Source organism: Poeciliopsis prolifica, unplaced genomic scaffold (genome assembly GCF_027474105.1).
Source record: "Poeciliopsis prolifica strain line A6 unplaced genomic scaffold, Auburn_PproV2 SCAFFOLD030, whole genome shotgun sequence".
In the NCBI taxonomy this organism is placed as follows: domain Eukaryota; kingdom Metazoa; phylum Chordata; class Actinopteri; order Cyprinodontiformes; family Poeciliidae; genus Poeciliopsis; species Poeciliopsis prolifica.
Window position 1 is genome coordinate 2,154,966 of NW_026562405.1, and position 26,980 is coordinate 2,181,945.

A 26,980-nucleotide genomic window follows, 5' to 3' on the forward strand; every position below is an offset into this window, starting at 1 on the left:
AATGACACAAAGACACATAAAAGCAAAGCTGTTATTGTGACTTTGGTTATTTTAAAATGACTCTCCAACATAAGTTGAAAAATATGTTAGTTGAAGTAGGACTGGGGCATATGAGAAAAATCTAATATCCTGATATATTTTTGCTATGTCACGATACACAGTATACAATATTCTTAAATGAGCTGCAATGTTATTTCAATCTGGAGAGAATTTGACATACAAATTAGAGTCTTTGATGCAGGGGCCCCAGCTGAGGACATCAATTATCACAAACTTTCCGATGGGCTCGGATGAGCATTCCGTATGCTGAGAGGAACGTTATCCCCCCGGGACCCGACAGTGGTGGTGGAGGCAATGAAGGATGTGGCCGAATGGCTGAGCAAGTGGAGGTGAAGGGGTGGAGGTGGGTTGAGCTCTGCTGGAAGCGGGAGACCATGGATGATGGTCCTTATCAGCTGGAATATGGGCGGTGATTGGATGTGACGCATCTTGGACCAGCGTTGATTAATCAGTGGTGATGAGCATGCTGCACCGGTTGGGGTTAGAAGAGTCTTCCAGTTTGAATTTGCACCTGGGCTTCATTTATAAATCCCTTGCAGCATGATGTCACACACACACACTTTACCGCCCCCATTTCCCTGCTAGACTTAAATGTAAGCTCATATAAAAATTGATTCAGTATTTTGCGTAGAAACTAACAGCAGATGGTAGCAGTGAGCTTCAGGTTCTGTAAACGGATTTGATTACAGAACTAGTGAGGGGGCAGTGAAATGCTAATGTTAAATCCACCCATATGTCCCATATTAACTGCATGTTTTTAAATGCTGACGTCAGTAATTCCTTTTTAAGTCTCCAAATCCTTTTGGATTGATATTGATGTTCTGTACCAATTACTTTTTTCTAAACTTTATTGTGTCTTATGTACATACATCTATAGTAGATTGTTTTTTATCAGTACTTTTGACTCGGTAGACATTATAGATCATATGACGAACTGCGAACGTCCAGCAAATGTTTTGTCAAATCTTAATAAATGTCTGATGGACGTTTGCTGTTGATTTGACGCTCTGCGTCGTTATGACAACGTTAAGTGGACGTTGTCATAACGTTTAATGCTAGACGGGTAGTTGTTAAAGTTAAGGTTATTTTTAAATAAAAGTTTTCTTATTAGTCAAAGTGACGCTGACATCAAACAAAACGTAATATGTTTTTATATGTGACAACAAAAATTAGTACAACAATATTATATCTTTGAAGCCGGTTTGGCCGGTGACGTACTGACCTGCAACGTTCCCGATAAATAGGCACAGGATAAGGAGTTTCTCTGTCTGCCGATGTCAACTAAACCCTTCATAGATGTGGAAGGAAATACAAACCATCCGGATGAAGCTGCCTCTACAGCAGTCCAACTTTAGTCATGGAAATGTGGTGTGTAGAGACGCTCCTCACGGTGGAAATGATTCTCCTTCCATTGAAGTCAATTCATTTTCTTTAGTTACTAGAGGGAAATGAGGTGAGGTTGAAAATTTTCAAAATAAAAGTCTTGGTTTCCCAACATAAGTTACTGTTTTGGAATTCACTAATTCAAACAAACGACTTTCACAAGAATCCTAACCACGAAGCAATTTACATGCTTAATGACATTGTGTCTCCAATGTCCTGAGTGGAATTTTGGACATTTGTATTTCACTTTGTTTCAAACACCCTTGGATTTGTAGGATTTTATGTTTTTGCTGTAGAGATTTAAGGGGAGGTATGTGCTTCTTAGAGTCAAACATTCTTACAATCAAGAATTAAATAAGAAAAACAAGGCAAATAAAATGAATTAAATGAATTAATCTTTGAGAATTCAAGTAAGTTATGTTATTATTATATATATTATAATATATATATATTATATATATATATATATATATATATATATATATATATATATATATATATATATATATATAAAAATTCCCTCTCACACACCGCGGGTGGTTCTTATCCTCTTAGCTCGCGTCCTCTACCAGAGGCCTGGGAGCTTGAGGGTTCTGCGCAGTATCTTGGCTGTGCCAAGGACTGCACATTTCTGGACTGAGATGTCTGATGTTGTTCCTGGGATCTGTTGTAGCCACTGCTCCAGTTTGGGGGTTACTGCCCCGAGGGCCCCGATGACCCACAGGCACCACTGTGGTCTTCACCTTCCAGGCCCTCTCCAGTTCTTCCCTGAGGCCCTGGTATTTCTCCAGTTTCTCGTGCTCCTTTTTTCTGATGTTGCAATCACTTGGTATTGCTACATCTACCACAACGGCTTTCCTCTGATGTTTATCCACTACGACAATGTCTGGTTGGTTCGCCATTACCATTTTGTCTGTCTGGATCTGGAAGTCCCACAGGATCTTAGCTCTGGTGTTCTCCACCACCTTTGGGGGTGTTTCCCACTTTGATCTCGGGGTTTCCAGTCCATATTCTGCACAGATGTTTCTGTACACTATGCCTGCCACTTGGTTATGTCGCTCCATGTACGCTTTCCCTGCCAGTATCTTGCACCCTGCTGTGATGTGCTGGACTGTCTCAGGGGCCTCCTTGCACAACCTACACCTTGGGTCTTGTCTGGTGTGGTAGATCTGGGCCTCTATTGCTCTGGTGTTTAGGGCCTGTTCCTGGGCTGCCAGGATGAGGGCCTCTGTGCTGTCCTTGAGTCCAGCTTTTTCCAGCCATTGGTAGGATTTACTGATATCAGCCACTTGGGTTATTTGCTGGTGGTACATCCCATGTAGGGGCTTGTCCTCCCATGATGGTATCTCTGGCACCTCAACCTCCGTTCCCTGTTGTCTGAGACATTCACTGAGCACATTGTCTGTTGAGGCTTTGTCCCTGATGTATTACTTACTTGATTACAGGTTAACGAGGGAAAGGCCTTTTGAGTTAATTGCAGCCTTAAGAGTCCATTGTCCAATTACTTTTGGTCCCTTGAAAAAGAGGAGGCTCTGCATTACAGAGCTATGATTCCTAAATCCTTTCTCCGATTTGGATGTGGAAACTCTCATATTGCAGCTGGGAGTGTGCACTTTCAGCCCATATATATAAATTGTATTTCTGAACATATTTTTGTCAACAGCTAAAATAACAAAACCTGTGTCACTGTCCAAATATTTCTGGCCCTAACTGTAACTCTCTGCTATGGATGCAGCTGATGATTTTTTATAAAAAACTGATCTTTGATAGATCTCCCTTCAAATTATGCATTAGGAGAGTAACTGATGAACTTTGAATACAGTGAGTTATGTTATTAGAATTTAGTAATATGCTTTTATAACATGTTATTGAAAAGAAGGAAGCCACTGCCAAAAAGATAAATGACATTACAAAATATTTGTACACAACAAATTTGTATTCGTATCGTATCTTTTTGGTAAGGGTAGATATCGTGCTGTTGTCATACTATCGTTATAGAAATAAGTTCAGCAATTCACCCAAAGAAACTGAAAACTATTCCTGCAGACATGAATTCCTCTTACTGTAAAAATAGTCTTGGCACTTTTTTCCTTTCCATTTGTATCTTCAGTTTTTGTTTTGAGTAAAATAAAAGCTGGATAATCACTTATCCATTCTTACTTTTCATAATAATTTGGTAAGCTAAATGTACTGTGTTGCACTTTGAGCTGAGGTGACATTACAGCACCTGGTTTATATGCAGTACCACTACAGGGATCACGTGGACCACCACTAGTTCCAGGAACACAGTTTGAGAACAACTGAGAAAGATGATAATTAATTCATATCAGTCACTTTTAATTATTTTAATATAATTCTTCACTTATTAAAGCTAAAGAAATTTGACTTAATTCAGTAGCAGTGATCAACCAGACTTTGATTTGAATATTGTTTTATTATTTTTATCTAAAAAATTCAGAACAAGGACAGAGAAAATTAGCAAAGTTTTATTTTTAGTGCATGAACAGAATACCATGTAAATGTCATAGCAATCCATTTTAAATATTTTCTTTTCACTCAAGGAGTTTCTCTTTTCTAATGAAGCAATGCAAGGCCACAGTCTGCTGCAAAGATGACGTAGAAGATGGTCAAAACAAAAGCATCTGAAAGTCAAGCAGTGCAGGGAACATAGAGTGTTATCTTTCTCAGGACCAGAGTGGTTCAATACTCTGAGTCTGGTAGTTATTACATTATAAAAAAAAAAAAAACTTTTTATAACATGATATATATGAGTCAACATAGACTTCTATGTTTTGTCCAGCAATGTCACCTTATAAAAGGGATTTATTGTGCGATGCACATCTTTATCTTCACATATGCATGAATAGATACATTGTACACACGTTATTTCAGTGTCAAATATAAATTATTTCTTTTGCTATTGTTTTTTCATCAGAAAATATTTCATTTTAAAGATGATTCGTAATCTTTCTCAATAAAATGGTTTGTTAATATTCTGCATACCAGACTAAAAACCCACAGTAAACAATCATGAAAAGAAAGAATCTTCACTATCCTCCAATGCAGACTGTAAAATGTATTAAACCCACTGTATCATTCCTGAAAAACTTGGATTATATGTCAGTCCTGATAAAACATCACATAACAGAAAAACCTGGAAACTCACAGGCGTAATATTTATGAAGACATTTAAGCTACACTTTTTTGAATGACTGAAATAATTTCGATCATAAGTAGAAAAAGTGTTTACAACACATTTAGTAGAAATAAAAGAGATTAAGTGAAATAAAGTATTTTCAATCTTTTAGTAATTAAGTCAGAATAATTATAAAAACTTTCTCTTTGCCTGTGCAGCATATCTTCCCCTTCTCTCATTACTGACTTTCCTGTTTAACTGATCTCACCTAAAGGCCACTACAGCCAATGAAACTGTTAAGAAAACGTGCATATAAAAATGAAACTATGAAACAATACAATAGCCTTCATGATGTTTAGTTTTGAAGTTTTGAAGTTTTCACTTCAAAACTTATACAAGGGAGCCTGCTTGTTTTATCCAAGAATTGGTAAGGCGCTCAGAGTTCGGCAGTCCTTCATCTGTAGTAGATGTCCCAACAGCTGGGTCCACTTCCAACTGAGAAAGAAACAGAGAAGAAACCAAAGACTAACTGTTTAATTACAGTTGCATTTTGATTGTGGTGGAAAAAAAAAAAGACAACAGGATCAAGAGCTATTTTTTCTTGCTTCAATATGAAAATCATATTTGTACTTAATGATTCACACAGAAAATTACAAGAAGAAAAATGAACAAGTTAAAACAGTTTAAACAAGATTGTTTGGTATTGTGATGGTCTGAGCTCAACAACCAAATGAAATGGATACCTGAATGAAGAAGGATACTTAAAGACTTCGGAACTGAAATATCTCCAGTGTTTACTATCCTTCAGAGTCATCTGAGCTATAGTGTCAAAAGATAGAAAATTTGTGTGAGAATTATTGGACAGTTCATTTTTTATCAAAACGTTAACTGATTTAATGCATTTATAACGAGCATTCCATGGAATTAAAGGTTAGTCATTGTAATGAAAATATTTTTGAACAGAAAAAATATGCAAAAGTATTATAAACCAGTAAAATTAAGCAAAATTAAGGCTACCATTTACCCAATTGTATATTAGCAAACACTTAGCCGCCTTGACGGAAGCAGTGATCATTGTCCAGTCTAAACTTTGTGTGTTGTCAAAAAAAAATCCTGAACATCTTTCAGCCAGGCTAAAAGTTTACGAAGCTATTTCTAAGGCTTTATGACTCCAGGGAAGTACACAACCACTTATCAATCCAGATGTTTGTTTTTTCTGGTTTTTACAATTTCCAATGAAATCCTAATTTCAATGTTTTGTCTTTTATTTATTTATTTTACTTTTTTTCAGGTATTTTTTTTATTTTTATAAGTGGTTTGATGATATTAAACATTTGTGCAAACAATAAGAAATCTGTCAATGGATTGTATTTAGTTTCAAGTAAAGAATCTCAAACATTATTACATAGTAGTTAATGTGCTTTTTTCTCCTTGGCAGTATGTTTTACTTTCACCCAGTTACACAGACATTAACAGCTAAATTTTAACCTGCCTCAGTGTTTTTACATTAGTCTGTTATTAAAAACCAACAAACACCATAAAACACTTGAAGATGAATGCTTGTACATTGTTTCAGGGATTTTCAGTTAATTTAACACTAAAATGGAATCAAAGTGTTCAACTTTACCGTGTATTTACATGTAAACATGCAGAAGTTGAAGGGAGGGAACATGAAATAGGGAAAATGAGCAAGATGAAAATCGTAAATGTTTATATACAGCTCTGGTAAAATGAGAGCTTGATCATAAAAAATGATCAATCTCTTTGATTTTACTGTTTTACATGTTTGAGTAAAATGAACATTGTTCTTTTATTTTATGAACTACTGACAACATTTCTCTGAAATTCCAATCAAAAAGTTAGTATTTAGTTGCAGAAAATTAGATATGGTCGAAATAACAATAATAATAATAATAATAATAATGATAATAATAATAATAATAATAATAATAATAATAATAATAATAATAATAATAATAATAATGAGAAGAAGAAGAAGAAAATAAGTTTTTTTATTTTATTTTTAGCAATACATTTATTTATAAAAAGACAATGACAAACAAATCAAAACAATCATCAGTACAATATCCTACATTTACAAGAGGATTTTTATACTCTAAATTGTTCTGTTTTGAAATGGAGCACAATCTGTCCTCGAAACCCCACAGGTCCACAAAATCTTTAAGGTTGCCTGTTGCTTTGTAAAAACAAAACTCTATCCTCAGTCTGGCTTTCACATTGATTTTCCACACATAAGTAACACTCAATTGAGGTCCAGCCTGCATCTTATCGCGTCGAGTCAAATAGATAGCCATCTTGGCTTCAGACAATAAATAATTTAAAATCCGTGATTTAGAGGCCGTGGCTTTACTATGAGGAACACCAGTAATAAAAACAGAACTGGTAAAAGCTATACTAAAAAGATCAAAAAAACTCGCCAGTACAGTGAAAAAACAGGCAATCGGGCACACTCGGTAAAAACATGAAAAACACTCTCGGATAATCTGCAGAAAGGACACTCATTTACTACGCCAGGACTGATGATCGATAAAAAAGAGGTTGTGGCGATGGCGCCATGCAGTATTCTCCACTGTAGGTCCCCGGTCCTTTTTCGTATTGGGGGCTTATACAATATTCTCCATTGAGGCCGAGAGCCTCTCAGTCTGTCATCCCACACGCACTCGGGTCTTTTGTACAAAGTCTTCTTATTCAGGACTTTTGTGTAGGCTCTGTACAATGTTTTCGATCCTGTCTTACACAGATCCAGGTTCTTCTCCAGGTCTCGAAAGAGGGGACTGCCGTCCTCCTTAAATCCCGGGTCTATAAACAGTTCCGGAAAAGGGTCTGATGGGTCAGGGTGACGCTCCTCTGCAGCGTGCTTACGCAGGAGCCGTCTGTCCTCCGCCGTCAGGCGCCTCCTTTACTTTTTCCAAAAACCGTCGTGCAAATCTCGCTCTCCGGACCCCCAGCATCAAAACGACCTCCTGGCTGTTGTCAAAATCCAGTCCAGCCACCTGGATTAGTCGCCGCAGGGTCACTATCTTGGCCTTAGACAGCATGTCGGTTATGCCCGGCATGCTGCCGTCGGCAACATCTAGACGTGCACCGCACACTAACGGCTCCTCTAACAGCCAATACAAAGAATCACTCGCGCTTGACCTGTGTACCTTAAAAAAGCCGCACGATTTAAAAACACTTTGATAAAATCGAGGTATCCCTTTTAACTTTAAAAGATTAAAATCGGTAAAAAACAAAGCAGCATCCAGACATGTCTAAGAACACAGCTGGCCATATCTCTCCATACAGGACATCCTGTCAGGTATTTTTGCACAAACTGTAGGCGAAGTGTCGCCGTCCTACTGGCCAGGTGGACAAGGCCTTGGCCCCCCTCTCTCTCGGTAAAAATAAAACAGACTGCGGTACCCAGTGCAGACCCTTCCAGAAGAACTCAACCATCTGCAACTGCACCCTCATGAGCAATCCAGATGGAGGGTCCAACACCGCCAGTTTATGCCATAGTTGGGAAGCGACAAGATTATTCAATATGAGCACTCTGCCCCGATACGACAGCTGGGCAAGGCAAGGCAACTTTATTTATATAGCACCTTTCAGCCAAAGACAACTCAAAGTGCTTGTACAAGAAAAATAAGGAATACATAATGTTAAAAGAAAAAAATAAAATAAATAAAAAATAAAATAAAATACAATAAAATAAAGAAAATATAGACAAAGTAAACATTAAAATTGTAATTATAGTAAATGAGTGGGATTAAAAATTTAAGAATAGACAACTTCAAATAAGAAGGTTTTTAACCTTGTTTTAAATTAACTCAAGGTTGGCGCAGACTTACAATGAGCAGGAAGTTTATTCCATAGTGTTGGAGCATAAAAACTAAAGGCTGCTTCTCCGTGTTTACTTCTGACTCTCGGTGTAGTTAATAGGTTTGAGTCTGATGATCTTAATGTTCTGAGTGGTACGTAGGGATGCAGAAGAGCGGAAATGTAGTTTGGATTTCTATTATGAAGTGCTTTATAAACTATTAAGAAAATTTTAAAGTCAATTCTTTGAACAACAGGCAGCCAGTGCAGAGATCTGAGAACTGGACTGATGTGGTGATCTCTTTTTGTGTTAGTAAGGGCTCTTGCAGCAGCATTCTGGAGGAGCTGGAGCTGTCTTAATGCTTTTTTTGGTAATCCAGTTAGAATGGCATTGCAATAATCAAGTCTGCTAAAAACAAAGGCATGAACTAGTCTCTCAGAATCCTGTATGGACATGAGTCGTCTGATTTTAGCAATATTTTTGAGGTGATAGTATGATGTTTTTATAATAGATTTGATGTGGTAATCACCCCTAAATATTTGGCTTTATCAGAGCATTTTAAACCAATTGAGTGAAGGTAGGTGATAGTTTTCAATCTGTGCTCTTTTGGTCCTAATACTAATATTTCAGTTTTGTCTTGATTTAATTGGAGAAAGTTATGGCTCATCCAGACATTAATCTGCTCAATACATTTAGTGAGTACTTGAACCTGATTGTAATCTCCTGGTGAAAGACTAATGTACAGTTGTGTATAGTCGGCGTAGTTGTGGTATTCTATATTATTATTTCTTATAATTTGAATTAATGGGAGCATAGTAGGAACGCACAATAATAAAACTAGGCTTCGTAGAAGCCTGGGGGATTATGGATTAAATGAAGGAGTATATTTGGATCTTACAGGTCAACCAAGAGGAATTCCACATGAATTCAAAACACGACATGAAGTTCTTGCAGGATTTGAATCTATTATTCCTTGGATCACGATTAATAAAAATGTTGAATGGATCAACTATGTCTATTACAACCAACAGAGAATGATCAATTTTACAGTTGAAGGATTTATGACCCTAGGAGAACAACTTCATGAAACAAGTAGGATGGCGAAACAAAACAGGCAAGCATTAGATTGGATCCTGGCCAAAATGGGAGGAGTCTGTCACATATTCGCTAATGAATGCTGTACGTATATTCCTATGAACACCGCACCAAAAGGTACATTTAGAGCAGCAATGACAAAGCTAAACAAATTAAGAGTGGAAATTAAAGAAAACGCAAGAAAGAACAACTGGCCATGGCAAAGTCAGGAGGAAATTTTAGGAAAATGGGGAGCCTTTGCAGCCAAAATTGGAGTAACTCTAGTAATAGTACTAATTGTTATTTTTCTGCTTGTGTGTTGTGTGATCCCTATTATGAGAAAATGGATCTTGAAGACTGTATACAGATGGATGACCAAGGACGGAGAACAACACATGGACTAACACATAAGGCTGCCTGGACCGATGAACCCATGACCAATGCAAAGGACTGCTAAGCTCAAGGACACCTCGATGCTAGAAATAAAAGCACTTATGGTTTGGTTGATGGACTAAAGGTTTAAGGAACGGAAACAAAAAACCTGGAGTAGAATAAAATGGACTCATGGGAAATACACTGTTGTACACACCATTACACACATTTGTTACACAACTATATACAATTTATATACAATACAACACGGGTGGCCTACACATAGTTAACACACTAGGAACACGTGTGAATGTGAGTGAGCTGAATATGTAAGACAGTATGAGTGAGAATGTCTGAGTATGAATGAGAACATGAGAATGTGAACGTATGAGAGTGCATGGGTGAGCACAAGCATAACCAAAAAAAATTATTTCTGTGACGATTCACTTATTATGATTTAACACTTAATTACTCAATCACACTGAATTATAGTTACACTATGAACATTATATGAATTGTCATCAAGATCATGTATCAATGCTGATGTATTAAACATTATGATGAATATCTGTGATTTATCCACTGTGGATCCATGATTGTGTTACATTTGTGCCAACCGATTCTAACAGTATTGGCGGTCGCCCGAGGCGGGCGGGGACCACTTCCATTTGAACAATTTGCTTTGTATTTTCTGTCCAACATTTTCCCAGTTTTTGCTCACAATCTCGTCGCTACCCAAAAACACACCGAGGTACTTAAAACCATCCCTTTTCCATATTAACCCTTGAGGAAGAACCGGGGTCCCCGCGGGCCACTCACCGACTGCTAAGGCCTCACTTTTGCCCCAGATCACCCTTGTGGCAGACAAAGTGAAAAAGTCATCCGTAATCTTAGTTAGGGTGCTCACATCTTGTTGGTCTCTAATAAAAACAACGACATCATCTGCATAAGCGGATAAAACCATCTTGTTTGTAAAACCAGGTAAAAGCACGCCTCGAACATTCGAGCGTATATTCTGGAGGAGGGGTTCCAAGGAGAGCGCGTAGAGCATCCACGAGAGCGCGCAGCCCTGCCAGACGCCTCTATGCACCCTAAAAGGAGCACACAGGCTACCGTTGACCTTCAACACACTCTCAATGCCACTATACAGCACCTGGATCATGGCGATAAGACCCTCGCGTGTTCAACGCGATCAAACGCCTTTTCTTGATCTAATGAAATCAAGCCAATCTGTAATCCCAATGAACCAGAGACTTCCAAAACATCCCGAATTAGGTAGATGTTATCTACCATGGACCTGCTGGGGACGCAATAGGTCTGATCCCAGTGGATGACCTGCTCCATAGCCTTCTCTAGCCTGACGGCCCGGGCCTTGGAGAGGATTTTATAATCGGTGCAGAGGAGGGACACGGGGCGCCAGTTCTTTATCTCCTGCAAATTACCCTTCTTGGGTAGCAGGGTGATCACCGCTCTGCGGCAAGACAGGGGGAGTGAGCCAGTTTGCAGACTTTCGTTATATACCACGAGCAGATCTTGGGCCAGTAGGTCCCAGTAGGCCTTGTAGAACTCGACGGTGAGCCCATCAATACCCGGGGACCTCTGACCTTTCATGCTCTGGAGGGTGTCATGAAGTTCCTGGAGCCCCAGGGGGCGTTCCAGAGTAACACTGGTCACTTCAGAGACTTGAGGCAGTTTACCACAAAACTCCTCGTACAGTTCCTCATTGTCCTCGTATTCACTATGATACAACGAACTGTAGAACTCCACCGCTCTTCTCCGGATCTGCCCCGGCTCACTCAGCTGCTGCCCCGTGTCCGACATCAACCAATGTATCTGCTTCCTCTGCCCGTGTTTCCTCTCCAAGCCGAAAAAAAAGCTAGATGGAGCATCCATCTCTGCGATGTTCTGAAACCGGGATCTAACCAAAGAACCCTGAAACTTGTTCTCCAACAGGTTGGCTAAATCCAGCCTTTTAGATTTAAGACCTGCAATATGCTCTAGATTTCCAGTGGAGGCACTAAGACGTTCTAACTCCACAATCTTCATCTCTAGATCTCTAATTGATCCGGTGATGTGAGAAGTGGCATTAACAGTGTGTTGTTGGCTCAGCAGTTTTATCTGAACCTTACCATGATCCCACCACTGTTTCAGACAGGTAAAATCAGATTTTGTCTGCCTAAAACCAATCCAAAAATAGCTTAAAACCTCCTTAAAACTACGGTCATGGGTTAAGACCGAATTAAAATGCCAGTATGCACTTTTAGGCAAAATATTCCTAACGAACACATTGCCTAGCAATAGTGAATGGTCTGTGAAACCCATAGGTACTTTCTGGCACATTCTAAAGACATTAAAATGGTGTTTAAAACAGTAAAATTGATCAAGTCGAGCTAAAGAGATCTTATTTTCTGTGGTGTGACCAGGTGTACTGCCTGGAGCCTGCATTGCTCCTCCTCCATACATCCACCAGGCCGTGAGAAGAGACCAGCTGTCGCAAAGCGTGTTGGGCTATTGGATGCGGTTCTGCATGGTTTCGGTCTAAAACATCATTTTCAGTGCAATTAAAATCTCCCCCTATAAAAATATAATCTTCCGACCCATAAGCTCCCAACCTTCCCTCAATTTCCTCAAAAAAGCGCTTTTTTTCCGTATTGACGATGGGAGCATACACATTCATAAAAATTAGAGTAAAAAGATCAAACTTAGCTTTCACCAGCAGACACCTCCCTGAATAACATGTACGATTTCTGTGGAGTTTGGGGTGAAAGCTCTGGAGAAAAGGAAGCCTACTCCCGCACTTCGTGAAGTGCTGTGACTCAAAATCACCCTCCTCTCCACTCTCTACCCCAATCTGCGTCCATTCCACATTCACTGTGTGTTTCTTGTAAATAAAGCACGTCGATCTTTTTCTGGTTCATCATCTGATAAATTAAAGCTTGTTTCTCTGCCTCCCTTGCCCCATTAAGATTCAAAGATGCCATCCTAAAGGAATCCATTCTGAGGAAAAGGCTGTAGGAGAAAAACCCCACAAAGTTATATAAACAAACACGATCTGACCAGTCATCATAAAGACTAAAATTGTTTTCGGACTTTAAACATTATCTTTTTCAATCTAAACACTTCCGTGTCTGAGATCCGGACAGCTCCTTATTTTTTATACGATAGCGGGCAGAAAAATAAAACATTCTCAAGTTTGGAAAATAACTCTCGATTTTTACACCTTTTAAACCTTTCGTTTGACATAAAAAAGTGCGGACCGACTCAGCGGGATATCTGGGTTCTTTCGTGCTCAACTGGGAAACTGTGACGTCACTTGAGTCTGAGATCCAGCTCTCAGCGTCACTGCTATATGACAGTTCCTTTCTAGTTGCAGCTAATTTACAGGCTTGCTTGCTAACTTGTGCAGCGGCAATCACGTTCTTCCTCTGCTCCTTCTAGTTGTCGGGGTAGCAAGCGCCCACTCCCTCTCATCGTCTGCCTCCCTGTCTCTCTTCCCACCGCATCCCCCTCTACCATTTCCGCTCTGGACGTCCAGTCACCTAGTTCCTCTACCTGCATCTCTCTCAGCTCTTCCTGAGCTCTACCTGCCTGCTTCCCTTCCTGTTCTCCCCGCTCACCACTTTCCTGCGCTGCCTCTTCTTCCCCACCCTGCGCACCATCCTTCCCCAAATTCTTGCTCTCCGTCCTGTCCTCACCCTCCTTGATTCCAAACGTTCCACTACTCTCATCAGGCCCAGAAACATCTCCTTTCACCACCACTGGAGCCACTACTCCAACAGCCACGGTCTCACCTACGCTACCGCAGAAGGAGACGCAGCGGTGGATTCCGCCGCCTCCCAGCCTCTCCCGGTGGCTGCCCTGTCTGTTCGGCAGCAGCGGGCTGCTGCTCTGCCGGGGCTGGGGGGGCCGGCCCGCCCGCTCCTGCCTGGACACATTTTTATGATGTGGCCTTCCTGACCGCACCCAAAGCATTTCATGTTTGCCGAAGTGGCAAACAACATGTAATCAAACCCCTCGATTTTAACGTGAAAACATAAATCTAATTCCTCATCCCTCTTATTTAGAACCATAAACAACCGCCTGCGATGTGACACTACGTGTTTTAGTAACGGTGACTTGCACCCAGATAGCACCTTTCTAATTGGTGACACGACCTTTCCGTGGCGTCATAGTTCTTTAATTAAGAACTCGTCGCTGATAAACGGAGGGACGTTAGATGATCTTTGTTGCCGGTAGCGTTAAAGGTCAAACGTGCAAAAACAAACCATTTACAGAAACACCCACCTCCACCAAGTGTTGCACCTATTCCACCTTCTCCCCAAATAAAACCACAGCCCCCTTCATCCTAGCCGCCGATGTTATTGCCTTATACCCAATGTCTTTACCCACCACCAAACAAACTTCCTCCACGCTGCACGGGGAACCGGCGCCCACCTTGACGCCGTTCCTCCGCGTCAGAGCGGAGGACCAACCACTCCCAACACCAACCACCATGGCGTCTGAAGACGTCGGCCTCGCGGCCACACCCAATGCCCCCAAAAAACACCTTAAATCGTGACCAAACTTAACACAAACCAACAATTAAACAAGTAAAACAAATCACCCAGTGAAGAATCAGTAATAAAAAGCCAAAAGATAAAGAAAACCAATCGCTCTCGCACTTTCTCTTCCACCGCTCTTCAAGTCACGTCCTCCTCACACAAGAAGAAGAAGAAGAAATGCAGCGCATTCAGACCTCAAATAATGTCAATAAATCAAGTTCATATTCATTTAGAAACAACAATACTTATGTTTTAACACAGAAGATCTTCATGAATCAATATTTGGTGGAATAATAATGAGGTTTTCAGTGGGGTTCAGTTCACTGGTTTCTTAATATTTTTCAGGCTGTACATAAAGATATCCAGTTATTTGTAAGTTTAAAAAATATATCTCACCATCGCCTCCAAACCAAAAGATGCAGAAAAGAAGTGCAAGTGAACAGCCAACTGTGAAGGAAATGAAAGAAAATAGATTTTTATAATTTTGCATTTCAGTCACAGAAAATGATAATATTCATTTCAAAGAGGCACTTTCATTCATGTTACCTGCCACGCCTATCAACAGTAGGTTTAAAGGAGGTTCAATTTCTGCAAAGATAAAATAATATTAAAACCAAACCCAAGAGATTTGCTCTTTAGATAAGAGCAAAACTAAAGATGTTGCTCTTTTCTTTAGATCTCAAAATACTCTGGTCTGCAAGTACAAAACAGTGTAGTCAATGGATTTACAAACTGACAGCAAAGATCCAATTAAGTATTTATAAGGAAAAAATCAACATAGTTAAATATGCACAATTCTTCGGAAAACTAATGAAAAATCCTTATAACTTATGATTCTCCAAACATGCCATGTTACTTCTGCGATTCTTTCGTAATGCAGTGACTCACCAAGGTCGTCTCCTGACCAGTGATCAATGTAGAAGTTTTCAACTTCTGCATTGTTTGAGAAATCTATAATTTATTTACTGCTGAGGTACACAGAAAATTCACTTGATTGTGATACAAAAGAAAAAAGAAAAAGAACTGGTGGAGTGACAGATTTTTGATTAATATTTTGCTTTCCAACTTTGTTTAAAAATACATTTAAAAATTTTTTAGAAGAAAACTTTTGATACTTTTTAATAAGGTGGATGCTGATGCACTGGTTGTAGTAATACTTTCATCAGATGATATTTTGTCGACTTTAAATGACAAAGTTAGCATAACTCTTGTTTATTTCCTAATTTGGATAAAATACATGTTTCTTCAAAATACCCCAAAACTCCCTAGTAAGGCTGCTACTCCCACGACCCGACTCAATATATAGATGTGGTAAGGAAATTTTTAAAGGGGACAATTTATTTTTTCGTTGAACTTTATGTAAATATATATTGTCTGCCAGTGAATGTGACACAAAGTAAAATAAAAATGCAAAAATATTCTTGTTACATATTTTCAAGAAAATCCAAGATCATCCCACTTCCCCATGCTGGAGATTTTAGTTAACAGTAACAACAAATAAAGTTACCTTTAAAATTAGTCACACAAGTGACATCTAGATGCAACAGTATTCCCAGACTGCAATAAAATAAACCTGGTTGTGTGTGATGTTTTTGTCTCCTGCAAACTTAGCTTTAATTATACTTATTTTTTCCTATCTAATCATAAGAAATCATAGTCGGAGAGAAAGATAGGACAGGAAGAGCATGTTTCCTAAACAAAGAGGAAGTAAGTTTCCAGCTTGCAGATATATAAAAATAACTGAGACCAGTCCTTATTTAAAAGCACAAAAGTTTTAAAGGATGAAATATAAACATTTTGAGAAATTAGATAAGAGTTAAAGTAAAGTACTTATATTAATATTGGTTTACTTATGACAATACTTACATTTACACTCTCACTTGTGGGAAAACTTACAAGTAAAACAAGTAACTGTAACTTTGGTATGAAATAATAATAAAAGAGTAATAAGTTGTGGTTATCATAAAATTATAAGTTAATGCTAAATCAGAAAAACTAAAAGGGTTATGAATGTGATTCTAACATTGAACTTGAAATGGTGTAAAACATGTAACTGCTATTAAAGGTCACTGATGATGTGTTGGAGGTGGATAGTAGGTGAAAGGTTAGGGGTAAAATGGGGACTAACAGGAAAGCAGAGATGACCAATGCCTTTTTAGGACATAGATTGTTGAACAACTTAAACGTGTCAGAGAAAAGACATGGGAGGAACGTTGAGCAACCCTGAGACATTAGCCAAAATATCAGGACAAAAGGTCTGTAAGACCTCTAAGACCTTTTGTTCTGACCAGTGAACAGATGAAATGAGTTCATCTGTCCAAACAGTTAACCAATAAAACAAGCACAGCAACAGTGTTAGCCAATGCAAATGCACCGAAAGCGGGTATAAACCCAATATAAGGGGAGAGCAAAAGAGGAATCTTTGGTTGGATCCTCCAGGCAGCTTCGGGCCAAGACCAAGATGGACAAAGAACTCTGCAGCTGAAGACGGGGCCACAGAGCTGAAGACTGTCCTGCACATGGGGACCAACCCATCAGCAACATGTGGCTTCAAATCGCACTTCTCTCATCAGCTGGGTTCAGACCCCAAAGACAAAGATGAAGACCCCAAAGGAAAAGATGAAGACCAAGGCAAAGAAAAAGACCCAAGTCCTGTGTGACCTCACCATCGATGCAGAGATAACAGCTCATCAGATCCACAGAGATCCCTGCCTTCATCGCTCAACCACCTCCTCCTGCTGACACATCTTCTTCATCATCGAGCCAGTTCTGGGATTCGAAACACCAAAGTCTGTCTGTCTCTCTCAAAGGTTCCCTTTTTAGTTCTTAGTATCAGTGTTAGGGAAAGATAGGCTAGATGATTGATTTTACTTATTTGATTACATATGCTACTTAATTAAGCTGTACTGACCCTTGCAAAATTGCTTTACTAATAAAATATTTAGCATAAAGAATATCTAAAAGACATTCAATTAATGAGTCACCTCAAAGATCTTTGATGGTAGTAAAATAGCTGTGATGTTTGATTCTGGGGAAGAAAAGTGGGTAATGTTTTATAGGTTGCTTTAGCCCAAATTTAAAACAACATCCTTGGGACTCGCCTGAGTCACTAAAACCAACCTGATTCAGTAACAAGTGCAAGTTATAAAAAAAGAGAAGGAGCGACCGTTAACACGTTAACAGATGTCCTCTGTGAAACTAGTTGGCTGTAGGCTGCTCAGTCTGGCAAATTCACAGGGAGAAGAAGGGTGAGACATCTGGATGTAGATCGTAGAAATCAGACGAATCCTTTCTCGAAACCAGCTTAAACAGAGTTTACTTCAGTTCTGGATAGGGTAAATCCCAGCAGATTTGGGAAACTCAATTCACCCGTTAGATGGAGAGCTGGTAGAACATCTCCCCTCTCAGAAGAGGAAGTAGTGACTGAGAGAGTAGAGAGTGAAGGAAGGGGGTTGGAGGGTGTCGCGGCAACGACAGTATTCTATACATTGTTTTGTTGCAGGAGTAATGAAATACTTATTGTTGTAATTTTGCCTTCTGTGGTCTATTCTGTGACAAAGGATTCAGCCGCAATCCTCCTGAGTTCATGTCTTCTGCATTTTAACATATTCTAAATATGCACCATGAAGCTAATTTTAATTTGGCATGAACAACACACTTTATCTATAACTGTCATTCATCCACCATCCATTTGTTTTTAGGTTTAGTTCTTAGTAATTACCTATCTTGAAACCTTTTATGAAAAACTTATCTCCTCTAAAATATGTTAGCAAGGCACATTTTGACAAATGATCAACAGGTTAGGGTAAAATAACTTTCATATTCAAGGACTCACTCTTGCAGATTAGATCTGGCTCAGTCCAAGTCCCATCAATGCAGGTTATGATCTCAGAGCCACTTTCTTTTTCAAATCCATTGGCACACTCATAGGTGACTTTGGTACCATCTGGGAAATCCTCTCTTAGGAGGGATTCATTCGTGAGAACCATGTTCTCCACACTTTTAGGTATGGGGCAATTACCTAGAAGGAAATATAAATCTTGCATGAGCCTTGTAGTTGATCAGCATTTCATCTGCCATTACCCAACATTGATGCTGCAGCCTACTAACAAGACCACCAAGGCCCCATAAAGACTTAAATAGTAATGGTAGATTTTATTAATGTTGTTCAACTAAAAAACTTCAGATCATGTTGTCAACCATTTCCTTTCCTTTGTGATCACTCCTCTACTTTCAGTTCTCTATAAAGCTAGGATTATTGTTGACAATTTGAACCTGCTTGAGGACCTACAAATATTTGTAGGGATTGTTCTGCATACACCATCTTTCACTCAAATTGTATGGTTGCATTTCAACTCCTTGTATGATTACAGAGCAGGTTGATCTTTACCAGCATTTCTATGAACCCTCTCTGAGGATTCATTTCTGAAGAATCAGAGATGGATTTTTTTTTTTTTTAACTGGCCACATGGGCTAGTAAAGAAAACTTTTTATTGTTGACACAAACATTTCACAAGCCACTGTTTTCTTACCACATTCCATGCTAAGTGGCTCTCATTGTGCTTATCAGGAACCTAAAAGCTACAGAAATAGCTTGACAAATTTTTCCAGATTGATAAATATCAGAGATGTTGTCTTCTCATCCTAAAATAACTTAGAACAAGTCATAATATGTTGCTTTTTTAGTTCTTCATAGACATGTTGTCTGGGAGTCTCAAAGTATATTTGATGTTTCTTATTAGTTCGGTGTGAAATCTACAAAAGGCTGGAAATACAGTGTATATTATTATCCTCTAATGAATGTGTCACAAAGTATAATATAAACACAATAATAAATTATGATGAGATCTGTGCTTTTATTGTACATACATTGATTTGTGGTTGAGCTTTGTAGTTGACTTTCATATATAAAACCACAACTCCCAGGACTATTATATTACTGAGGCACATTATTGAAAATATTGTAACAAGACATTTTAATTTCTCTTCTTTTACAATTTCACTGCAAGAACAAGAGTAAGTTTGTTTCATTTACGGAAGAATATGTAGGTAAAGGCCCATCTGAGAACGTGCATTATGAACGAGCTAGGGCTGTAAATATTATATCACTCATAATTTGTTTATTCTTGACACTTATTCCCATTCAAATAAACAGTAAAGACAGAGAATTCAAATTTCAACTCATGCTATGGTTTGCTTTTTGATTATGTTAGAATTCTGATGAAACTTGTTCAAAAACCTGTAAAATTAATAACAATTAACCATTAGCCATGTTGCATTAAGGGTTTCATCTCAGGATGGATTATTGTTAGTTTTATATAGTGGTGAAATGATAGGTGGGACAATGAGTTAATTTACAAGTAGTGGAGAGAAGATTTGTGTTATTCACAAATGTGCTTACAAGCTGTTTGTATTTTGTCTCAGCTAACTGATCTTCTATCAAGCCTGAAAATAAGCACAAGAACTTACGGACACATCGTGGTGGCTCAGAATCATATTCAGCACTTTCAGTACACGTAATGGTTTCATTCCCAAACAAGGTGTATCCTGCGTCACATGTGAAATGTATAGTATCTCTATATTCTGGTTCACGGTCACTATTCCAAGAATGTTCACCATTTTCCACTTTGATCGGTTTGGAACAAGAAACAGCTGGAAAAATTGGCAAAAGAAAAAAAAAATGCTGTTTCAATAAAAGTCAAACTTTATTTTTATTGTAATAAAACTTTATTTTATTACAGCCTCAGCAGAACAAAGTGCTTCATAATAAAAACAACATCGCAGGGAGATAAATAAAGATCAAATAAAATTACTTTTAGCAAAAATATTGAGAATAAAATTAGTAAAATTTCAAATGGATGAAAACCAAAACAGTACATAATTTTAGATGAAGCAATTTACCTCCATCCTTCCATTTCAGGCACAAAGTGCTTCAGTAAACTGTGTTGAGAAGCGAGAGAATATTTCAAACTGATCAACACTTACGGATACAGTCTGCGATTCCAAACCATCCTTCGTCCACGCACTGTTTGGACCTTGATCCACTGACCCGGTAGCTGCATAAAGACAAAGGAAGTCATAAAGACTGATACAATCTGTTGAGCCATGAATAAAAAAGTTTAGTTTGCGAGTCAGATTTAATAATTAAAGATTATGGTAAATTTTCGATTTACACTTTTGGAGTCGTAGTTTGCTGACAGGATCCAAACGCCCCGTCTTTTCAGGAAGATGTAGGCTATATTTCTTCCCAAACTAACACTGGCTATATAAATTTTATAAAAGAGTAAGTTTTCTGTTTTAAAGAATAATTGTACAGCACATACACACACCTACTTATAGCATGTTGCTCAATGTCATAAAGGGGAGGAAAAAACTAATAAAAAACACTTCTGCAGTTGACAAAGCAGGGTTTCCACCAGAAAACGTCAGAGCCCAGTGGTAGGGGCACCCAGACGGTCCATCGTGTTTTTGTGTCAGAGGATGTTAAGCTGACAGAAAATTTAAAAATATGAAATGTTACAGGAAGATATTGCCAGTGAAATGCTATTTACACCAACAGCAATAGTCTTACAAGCAACAAATCATAAAAATACAATTAAAATGAGTAAAAGTAAAGCCTGGCAGGCCGCACAGCTTATAATAAACTGGGGGAAACGCTGCAAAAGAATAAAGGATTACCCAAAAGTGCTAATTAATAACACAAAATAGGAAAATTTGAGGTAATATCAGCGTTTTAACAAGTTTTCTGCCAAAAAAAAGAGCAAAAGATTCTTTTGTGTTGATCAGCATTATATGAAAATAGGGGGGACAACATAAATAAGTTGCTTTTCTCATGCAGCAGTTAGATGGAAGGAGAGTGAAAAACTTCTCAGTGGTGGCTGTGGCAGCATCAATTAATACAAGAAAAGAGTTACTATACGATTATTGATGTGTGGATCGGAATTTTCTGAAATAAAATACTGTAGTCGAAATAATAACAACACATGAAACATAAGTTTTTTATTATTTGTATTAATATTGATAGACTTACATGGAGTATAAATAATTACAAACTAACCTCAGCTCTTATAACAAGAAATTATGTAACAACTGGTAGAATGGCACTGGAGATAAAATAATAGTTCCTCAGCTGAGTTCACCTACCTTTAGCACCCTTGAGAAACAGTGAAGTTACCACTCTTACACAAGGTATGCTCCATTAAGGGTGAAGAAAGTAGTCATTTTATGTCTTAAATATCAGGAATGTAACTCAGTTCATTAACTCAGATTTATTTTTACTGAACATTCACATATAAAAACAACTGAACTGAAATCATGAAGCAAGAAATTTGTATAAAACGCTGCTGTGAAGAAATGTATAAACAGCTCATTACTCAACTCTCATCAATTTTCTATTTAATCTTAAATTTTACTAATCCACACAAACATTTCACCAGCCACTTTTTCTCCTGTGTGCAACATCATCGCTGAGCTATTTCAGAGAACCTACATCACATTCCATTTTTTCTACATTGGATGTAAGTGTCTCTCATGGAGTATTACAGTTTAAAAGCCTCAGAAATAGTTTAAAATGACTTAAATCAGGTCATAATGTGTTGGTTATTTAAAATCTTTTTAGCAATGTTGTAAGGGAGTTTTCACACACTGTTGCTGATATATTGGCCCATTCTTTCATGCATATCTCCTCTAGAGCAGGAATGTTTTGGGGCTCTCGCTGGGCAACACAGACTTTCAACTCCCTTCAATGGTTTGCTAGAGGTTGAGATCTGCAGATAGAAATGCTTCTTACGAAGCTACCCCTTTGTTTCCCTGGCCATGTGTTTGGGATCACTGTCATGCTGAAAGATCAGCCTATGTTTCATCTTCAATGCCCTTGTTGATGGAAGAAGTTTTGCAACCAAAATCTCATGATACAGGGTCCCATTCATTCTTTCATATACAAAGATCAGTCATCCTTGTCCAGTTGCAGAGAAACAGCTTCAAAGCATGATGTTGCCATCCCCATGCTTCACAGCAGGTATAGTGTTCTTTGGATGCAACTCAGCATTCACTCTCCTCCAAACACAACTCAAGTTTATACCAAATAGTTCTACATCGGTTTCATCTGACCATGTGACATTCTCCCAATGCTGTTGTGGAACATCCAAATGCTCTCTAGTAATCTCCAGATGGGCCAGGATATGTACTTTCTTAAGCAGGGGAACGTTTGACTGAAGGATCTGAGTACCTGGTGGTCTAGTGTGTTACTGAGAGTAGCCTTTGTTACGTTAGACCCATCCTTCTGCAGGTCATTCTGCCCCCCCTCCATTTTCTTTGGGGTGATTGTGAATCTGGAGGTAGAGCAGTCATCTGTGATAGGAAGGTGGAAGGTTAAAGTCCAGCATCCCCTGCCACATGTTGGTGTGCTCCTGGGCAAGGCACATAACTGACAAATTGCTTTCCAGTTTGTGTATCGGTTTACAAATGTGTGAGCATTTATGAATGCAAATGGGTGAATGTAACTCTAATGTAAAGCGCTTTAAGTGGTCAAAATGATTGGAAAAGCTGTATATGTTCAGCCCATTTACCATTTTCCATCTGAAATTTTTGATGCATGGAGTGAGATCCTTCTTGGATCCCCAATCAAGCGGTATTATCAGTAGTCTTGAATGTCTTCCATTTTCTCATTACTGCTCCCACAGAACAATACAAGCACAATAACAAACAAAAATAATGCTGGCTATGTATTTTTTTTTAAAGAGAGTTTCATAGGGGCTGCACAGTGGAGCAGTTGGCAGCAATGTTGCCTTGTAGCAAGAAGGTCCTGGGTTCAATTCCCAGCACGGCGTCTTTCTGCATGGAGTTTGCATTTTCTCAATGAACATGCATGGGTTCTCACCGGGTTCTACAGCTTCCTCCCACAGACCAAAAACAACTTTCAGGTAAATTGGTCTCTCTAAATTCTCCCTAGCTGTGTGTGTGCATGGTTGTTTATGTTGTGTGAAGAAGAAAGTCACACTTGTGTCTTCTTTTAAGTTTTTTATTTTTTTTCAGTAGATCTTGATGCAACTGCCACACCACCAAAGGCAAGTAGGTGAGCAGGATTTTTCAATTACTTTGGATTGTTTAACACCTTGCAGTGTGAAAGTGAACCATACCAGCTAAAATGTAACAAATGTTGTAATTTCATTCTTCAGTCCCCAATTGAACTGAGTCGACTGGACTATCAGGTGTGAAAAGACCCTTAATTGAGTTAATGCAAGTCACCACATACACTTAATTTTCTGAGATAACACAATTATATTTTAGCAGATAATAATGGAATTTGAATTCTTGGAATCATACATACCCTTCTTCACAGATTACTGTAGCCACTGCACCAATTATAGTACCGTGGCTGGTATCAAATGACATGTGCGGTTTTGCTTCTGGGACACCACAGTCTGACCCTTTGATATAAAGAAACAACAAAAGCAAAACAAACAACAAAAAAAAAATTAAAAAAGTAGACATTATTGTAGGATTACATAGAGCCAAGATGACCATGAAAGGCATGATGGATGACTGTTTGTAAGATGTAAAATGCAAGTTAAACAAGACTCACGCTTGCAGATGATATCTGGCTTGGTCCACTTCCCATTGACACATCTATTGATTCCAGTACCACTTATTTGATCACTCCCATCTATGCACTGATATTTGATCACAGTACCAATTGGAAAAATGCTTTTTCGGAGGGACTCAGCAGAGAGAACAGTGTTCTGTACATGTTGAGGTTTGGGACAGTCACCTAGGAGGAAATAAAAATGAAGAAAAATTACAGACAAACACATACACACATAAAAGCAAGGCTTTTATGCATACATACATAAAAACAAGGCTTTTATGTATGTACAATTTGTGCAAATAACACAAATTGTAAGTGTCTCCTTTATGGAAAAAATATGTTGTGAATGGCCCATCTGGGAACATGCATTGCAAACCAGCTAAAGCTATAAATGTTATAGTGTTCATAATTTGGTTATACTTAACTCTTGTCCCTATTCAAAATAAAACAATACAGAAAAAAACGCATCTTTTACTTGTTTGATAATGTTAGAAATTTAATTACATTTGACAAAAACCTATGAGATAAATTAAAAATAACTGTTAGTCATGATGTTGTTAGGTTTCCATCTCAGGATGGATCATTGTCAGTTTTATACTGTGTTGAAATGATAGGCTGCACAATGAGCTAATTTACAAGTAGTAGTACGAAGATTTGTGTTATTTGGAAGCTTTTTGTATCTTATCTCAGCTATCTTATCTTATGAAGCCTGAAAAACAGCACAAGAACTTACCGACACATCGTGGTGGCTGAGAATCATATCCACCAGTTACAGTACACCTAATGGTTTCATTCCCAACCAAGGTGTATCCTGTGTTACATGTGAAACGTATAGTTTGTCGATATTCTGGTTCAAGATCATTATTCCAAGAATGTCTGCCATTTTCCACTCTGGTCGGTTTGGGACAAGTGACAACTGCAAAAATTGGCAAAAGAAAAAGAAAATTGCTGTTTCAAGTACAAAATACTTTAGTTGAAAAAAAGAGAAGAATTTAAACTGATCAACATTTACCTTCACAATTTGCAGTCTGTTTGTTAGATGTAAAATGCAAGTTAAACAAGACTCACGTTTGCAGATGATATCTGGCTTGGTCCACTTCCCATTGACACATCTAATGATCCCAGTGCCACTTATTTTATCAGATCCAATTATGCATATATATTTGATCACAGTACCACTTGGAAAAATCTTTTTTAGGAGGGACTCTGCAGAGAGAACTGTGTTCTCTACATGTTGAGGTTTGGAACAGTCAGCTATGAGAAAATAAAAATGAAGAAAAATCACACACAAGCACACACACACATAAAAGCAAAGCTGTTGTTGTGGTATTTGGTAATTTAAAAATTATTCTAAAAAATATGTTTCAGAAACTAATTAGTTGAAGCTTATGTTTGAACACAAAAAAGTGTCAAATGTTTGGACATGTTTGCGCATGCGCAAAATTTCTGTATGTAAACAATAGCATGCAAGGTGTCTGTATTTATAAATCTGATTAAGTCAATGCCTCACAAGCTATGAACCTAACTGGACGTCCTGGGAATCAGGGGAGGAAATTTAGCATGTTCTCCATTGCTCACAGTGGCCGGTGAAGAAAACATTTCATCGATTTTTTTATCAGCCACTTTTTTTTTGTCTTTGAGTTGTCATCCGTTCTTAAAATTACTTTGATCATGTTGCAATGTGTTGCTTTTTTAGATATTCATAGCCAAGTTGTCAGGGAGTTTTAACATATATTTAATGCTCATTATCAGAAGAGGGGTCAATAACTTTCATAGAACTTAATATAAATATACATTTTACTTCAGTGATTTTGTCACAAATTACAATATACGCAGAATAATAATCGATTTTTGGATTATGCTTGTATTGTATACACTTTGAATTGTGGTTGGGATTTTTAACTGTATTATATAAACAACCAATATACCAAAATATTGCAACAAAAAATTCAAACTTTTCCTCTTTTACAATTTCACTGCAAGAACAAAAGTAAGTGTATATTTTATGGAAAAATATGCTGTGAATGGCCCATCTGGAAACATGCATTGCAAACCAGCTAAAGCTATAAATGTTATAGTGTTCATAATTAGTTTATACTCAACACGTGTCCCCATTCAAAAAAAAAAACAATACAGAAAAAAAGCATCTTTTACTTTTTTGATCATGTTAGAAATTTAATGACATTTGAAAAAAAAACTATGAGATAAATTAATCACAGTAATTAAATCACAGCTCTTGCATTTAAATGTTGGCCTCATCAAAACACCTCAGAATTAAATTTTGCCTTTACTGGTTTATTTTGCTTGTAAAATATGGATAAATATACTATCTTCATGTGTCGTACACATACTGGAATTTTATCTTACAGTTATAAAAAATAACTGTTAGTCATGATGTTAGGTTTCCATCTCAGGATGGATCATTGTCAGTTTTATACTGTGGTGAAATGATAGGCTGGACAATGAGCTAATTTACAAGTAGTGGAAAGACGATTTGTGTTATTTGGAAGCTTTTTGTATCTTGTCTCAGCTAACTGATCTTCTATGAAGCCTGAAAAAAAGCACAAGAACTTACCGACACATCGTGGTGGCTGAGAATCATATCCACCAGTTTCAGTACACCTAATGGTTTCATTCCCAAACAAGTTGTATCCTGTGTTACATGTGAAACGTATAGTTTGTCGATATTCTGGTTCAAGATCATTATTCCAAGAATGTTTGCCATTTTCCACTCTGGTCGGTTTGGGACAAGTGACAACTGCAAAAATTGGCAAAAGAAAAAGAAAATTGCTGTTTCAGGTACAAAATACTTTAGTTGAAAGAAAAGAGAATAATTTAAACTGAACAGAGCTAAAAATAACTGTTAATCATGATATTGTTAGGTTTCCATCACAGCATGGATCATTGTCAGTTTTATACTGTGGTTAAATTATAGGCTGGACAATCAGCTAATTTACAAGTAGTGGAAAGACGATTTGTGTTATTTGGAAGCTTTTTGTATCTTATCT

General features: G+C 38.0%; 2 protein-coding genes and 1 long non-coding RNA gene across 5 annotated transcripts in view; all 3 read right to left on the bottom strand.

Moving 5' to 3' along the window:
• Positions 1–1,490, bottom strand: part of LOC129372762 (sushi, von Willebrand factor type A, EGF and pentraxin domain-containing protein 1-like) — an 86,863-nt gene extending 85,373 nt beyond the window's left edge. Inside the window, exons 1-2 of one of the 3 annotated variants that reach the window (XM_055050251.1) lie at positions 1,283–1,490; positions 221–526 (exon numbers count right to left, since the gene is read on the bottom strand). In XM_055050251.1, the coding sequence (XP_054906226.1) occupies positions 221–260 (40 nt within the window). In that variant the 5' untranslated portion in view covers positions 261–526; positions 1,283–1,490. The remainder of the gene's footprint in view (positions 1–220; positions 527–1,282) is intronic. The other 2 variants (XM_055050254.1, XM_055050253.1) reach the window with 2 other exon arrangements.
• A 3,345-nt stretch (positions 1,491–4,835) lies between these two features.
• LOC129372661 (complement receptor type 2-like) overlaps positions 4,836–26,980 on the bottom strand; it is a 64,457-nt gene continuing 42,312 nt past the window's right edge. Inside the window, exons 15-26 of the mRNA XM_055050078.1 lie at positions 26,548–26,730; positions 25,041–25,226; positions 24,706–24,888; positions 23,970–24,155; positions 23,715–23,814; positions 20,372–20,442; positions 19,856–20,038; positions 18,222–18,407; positions 14,933–14,974; positions 14,783–14,833; positions 5,323–5,398; positions 4,836–5,074 (exon numbers count right to left, since the gene is read on the bottom strand). Of these exons, the coding sequence (XP_054906053.1) occupies positions 4,993–5,074; positions 5,323–5,398; positions 14,783–14,833; positions 14,933–14,974; positions 18,222–18,407; positions 19,856–20,038; positions 20,372–20,442; positions 23,715–23,814; positions 23,970–24,155; positions 24,706–24,888; positions 25,041–25,226; positions 26,548–26,730 (1,529 nt within the window). The 3' untranslated portion in view covers positions 4,836–4,992. The remainder of the gene's footprint in view (positions 5,075–5,322; positions 5,399–14,782; positions 14,834–14,932; positions 14,975–18,221; positions 18,408–19,855; positions 20,039–20,371; positions 20,443–23,714; positions 23,815–23,969; positions 24,156–24,705; positions 24,889–25,040; positions 25,227–26,547; positions 26,731–26,980) is intronic.
• Positions 16,329–17,596, bottom strand: LOC129372769 (uncharacterized). The gene is made up of 3 exons (XR_008607288.1): positions 17,507–17,596; positions 17,371–17,414; positions 16,329–17,155 (listed from the first exon to the last, which is right to left on the bottom strand). It is a non-coding gene; the product is annotated as an uncharacterized LOC129372769 (long non-coding RNA).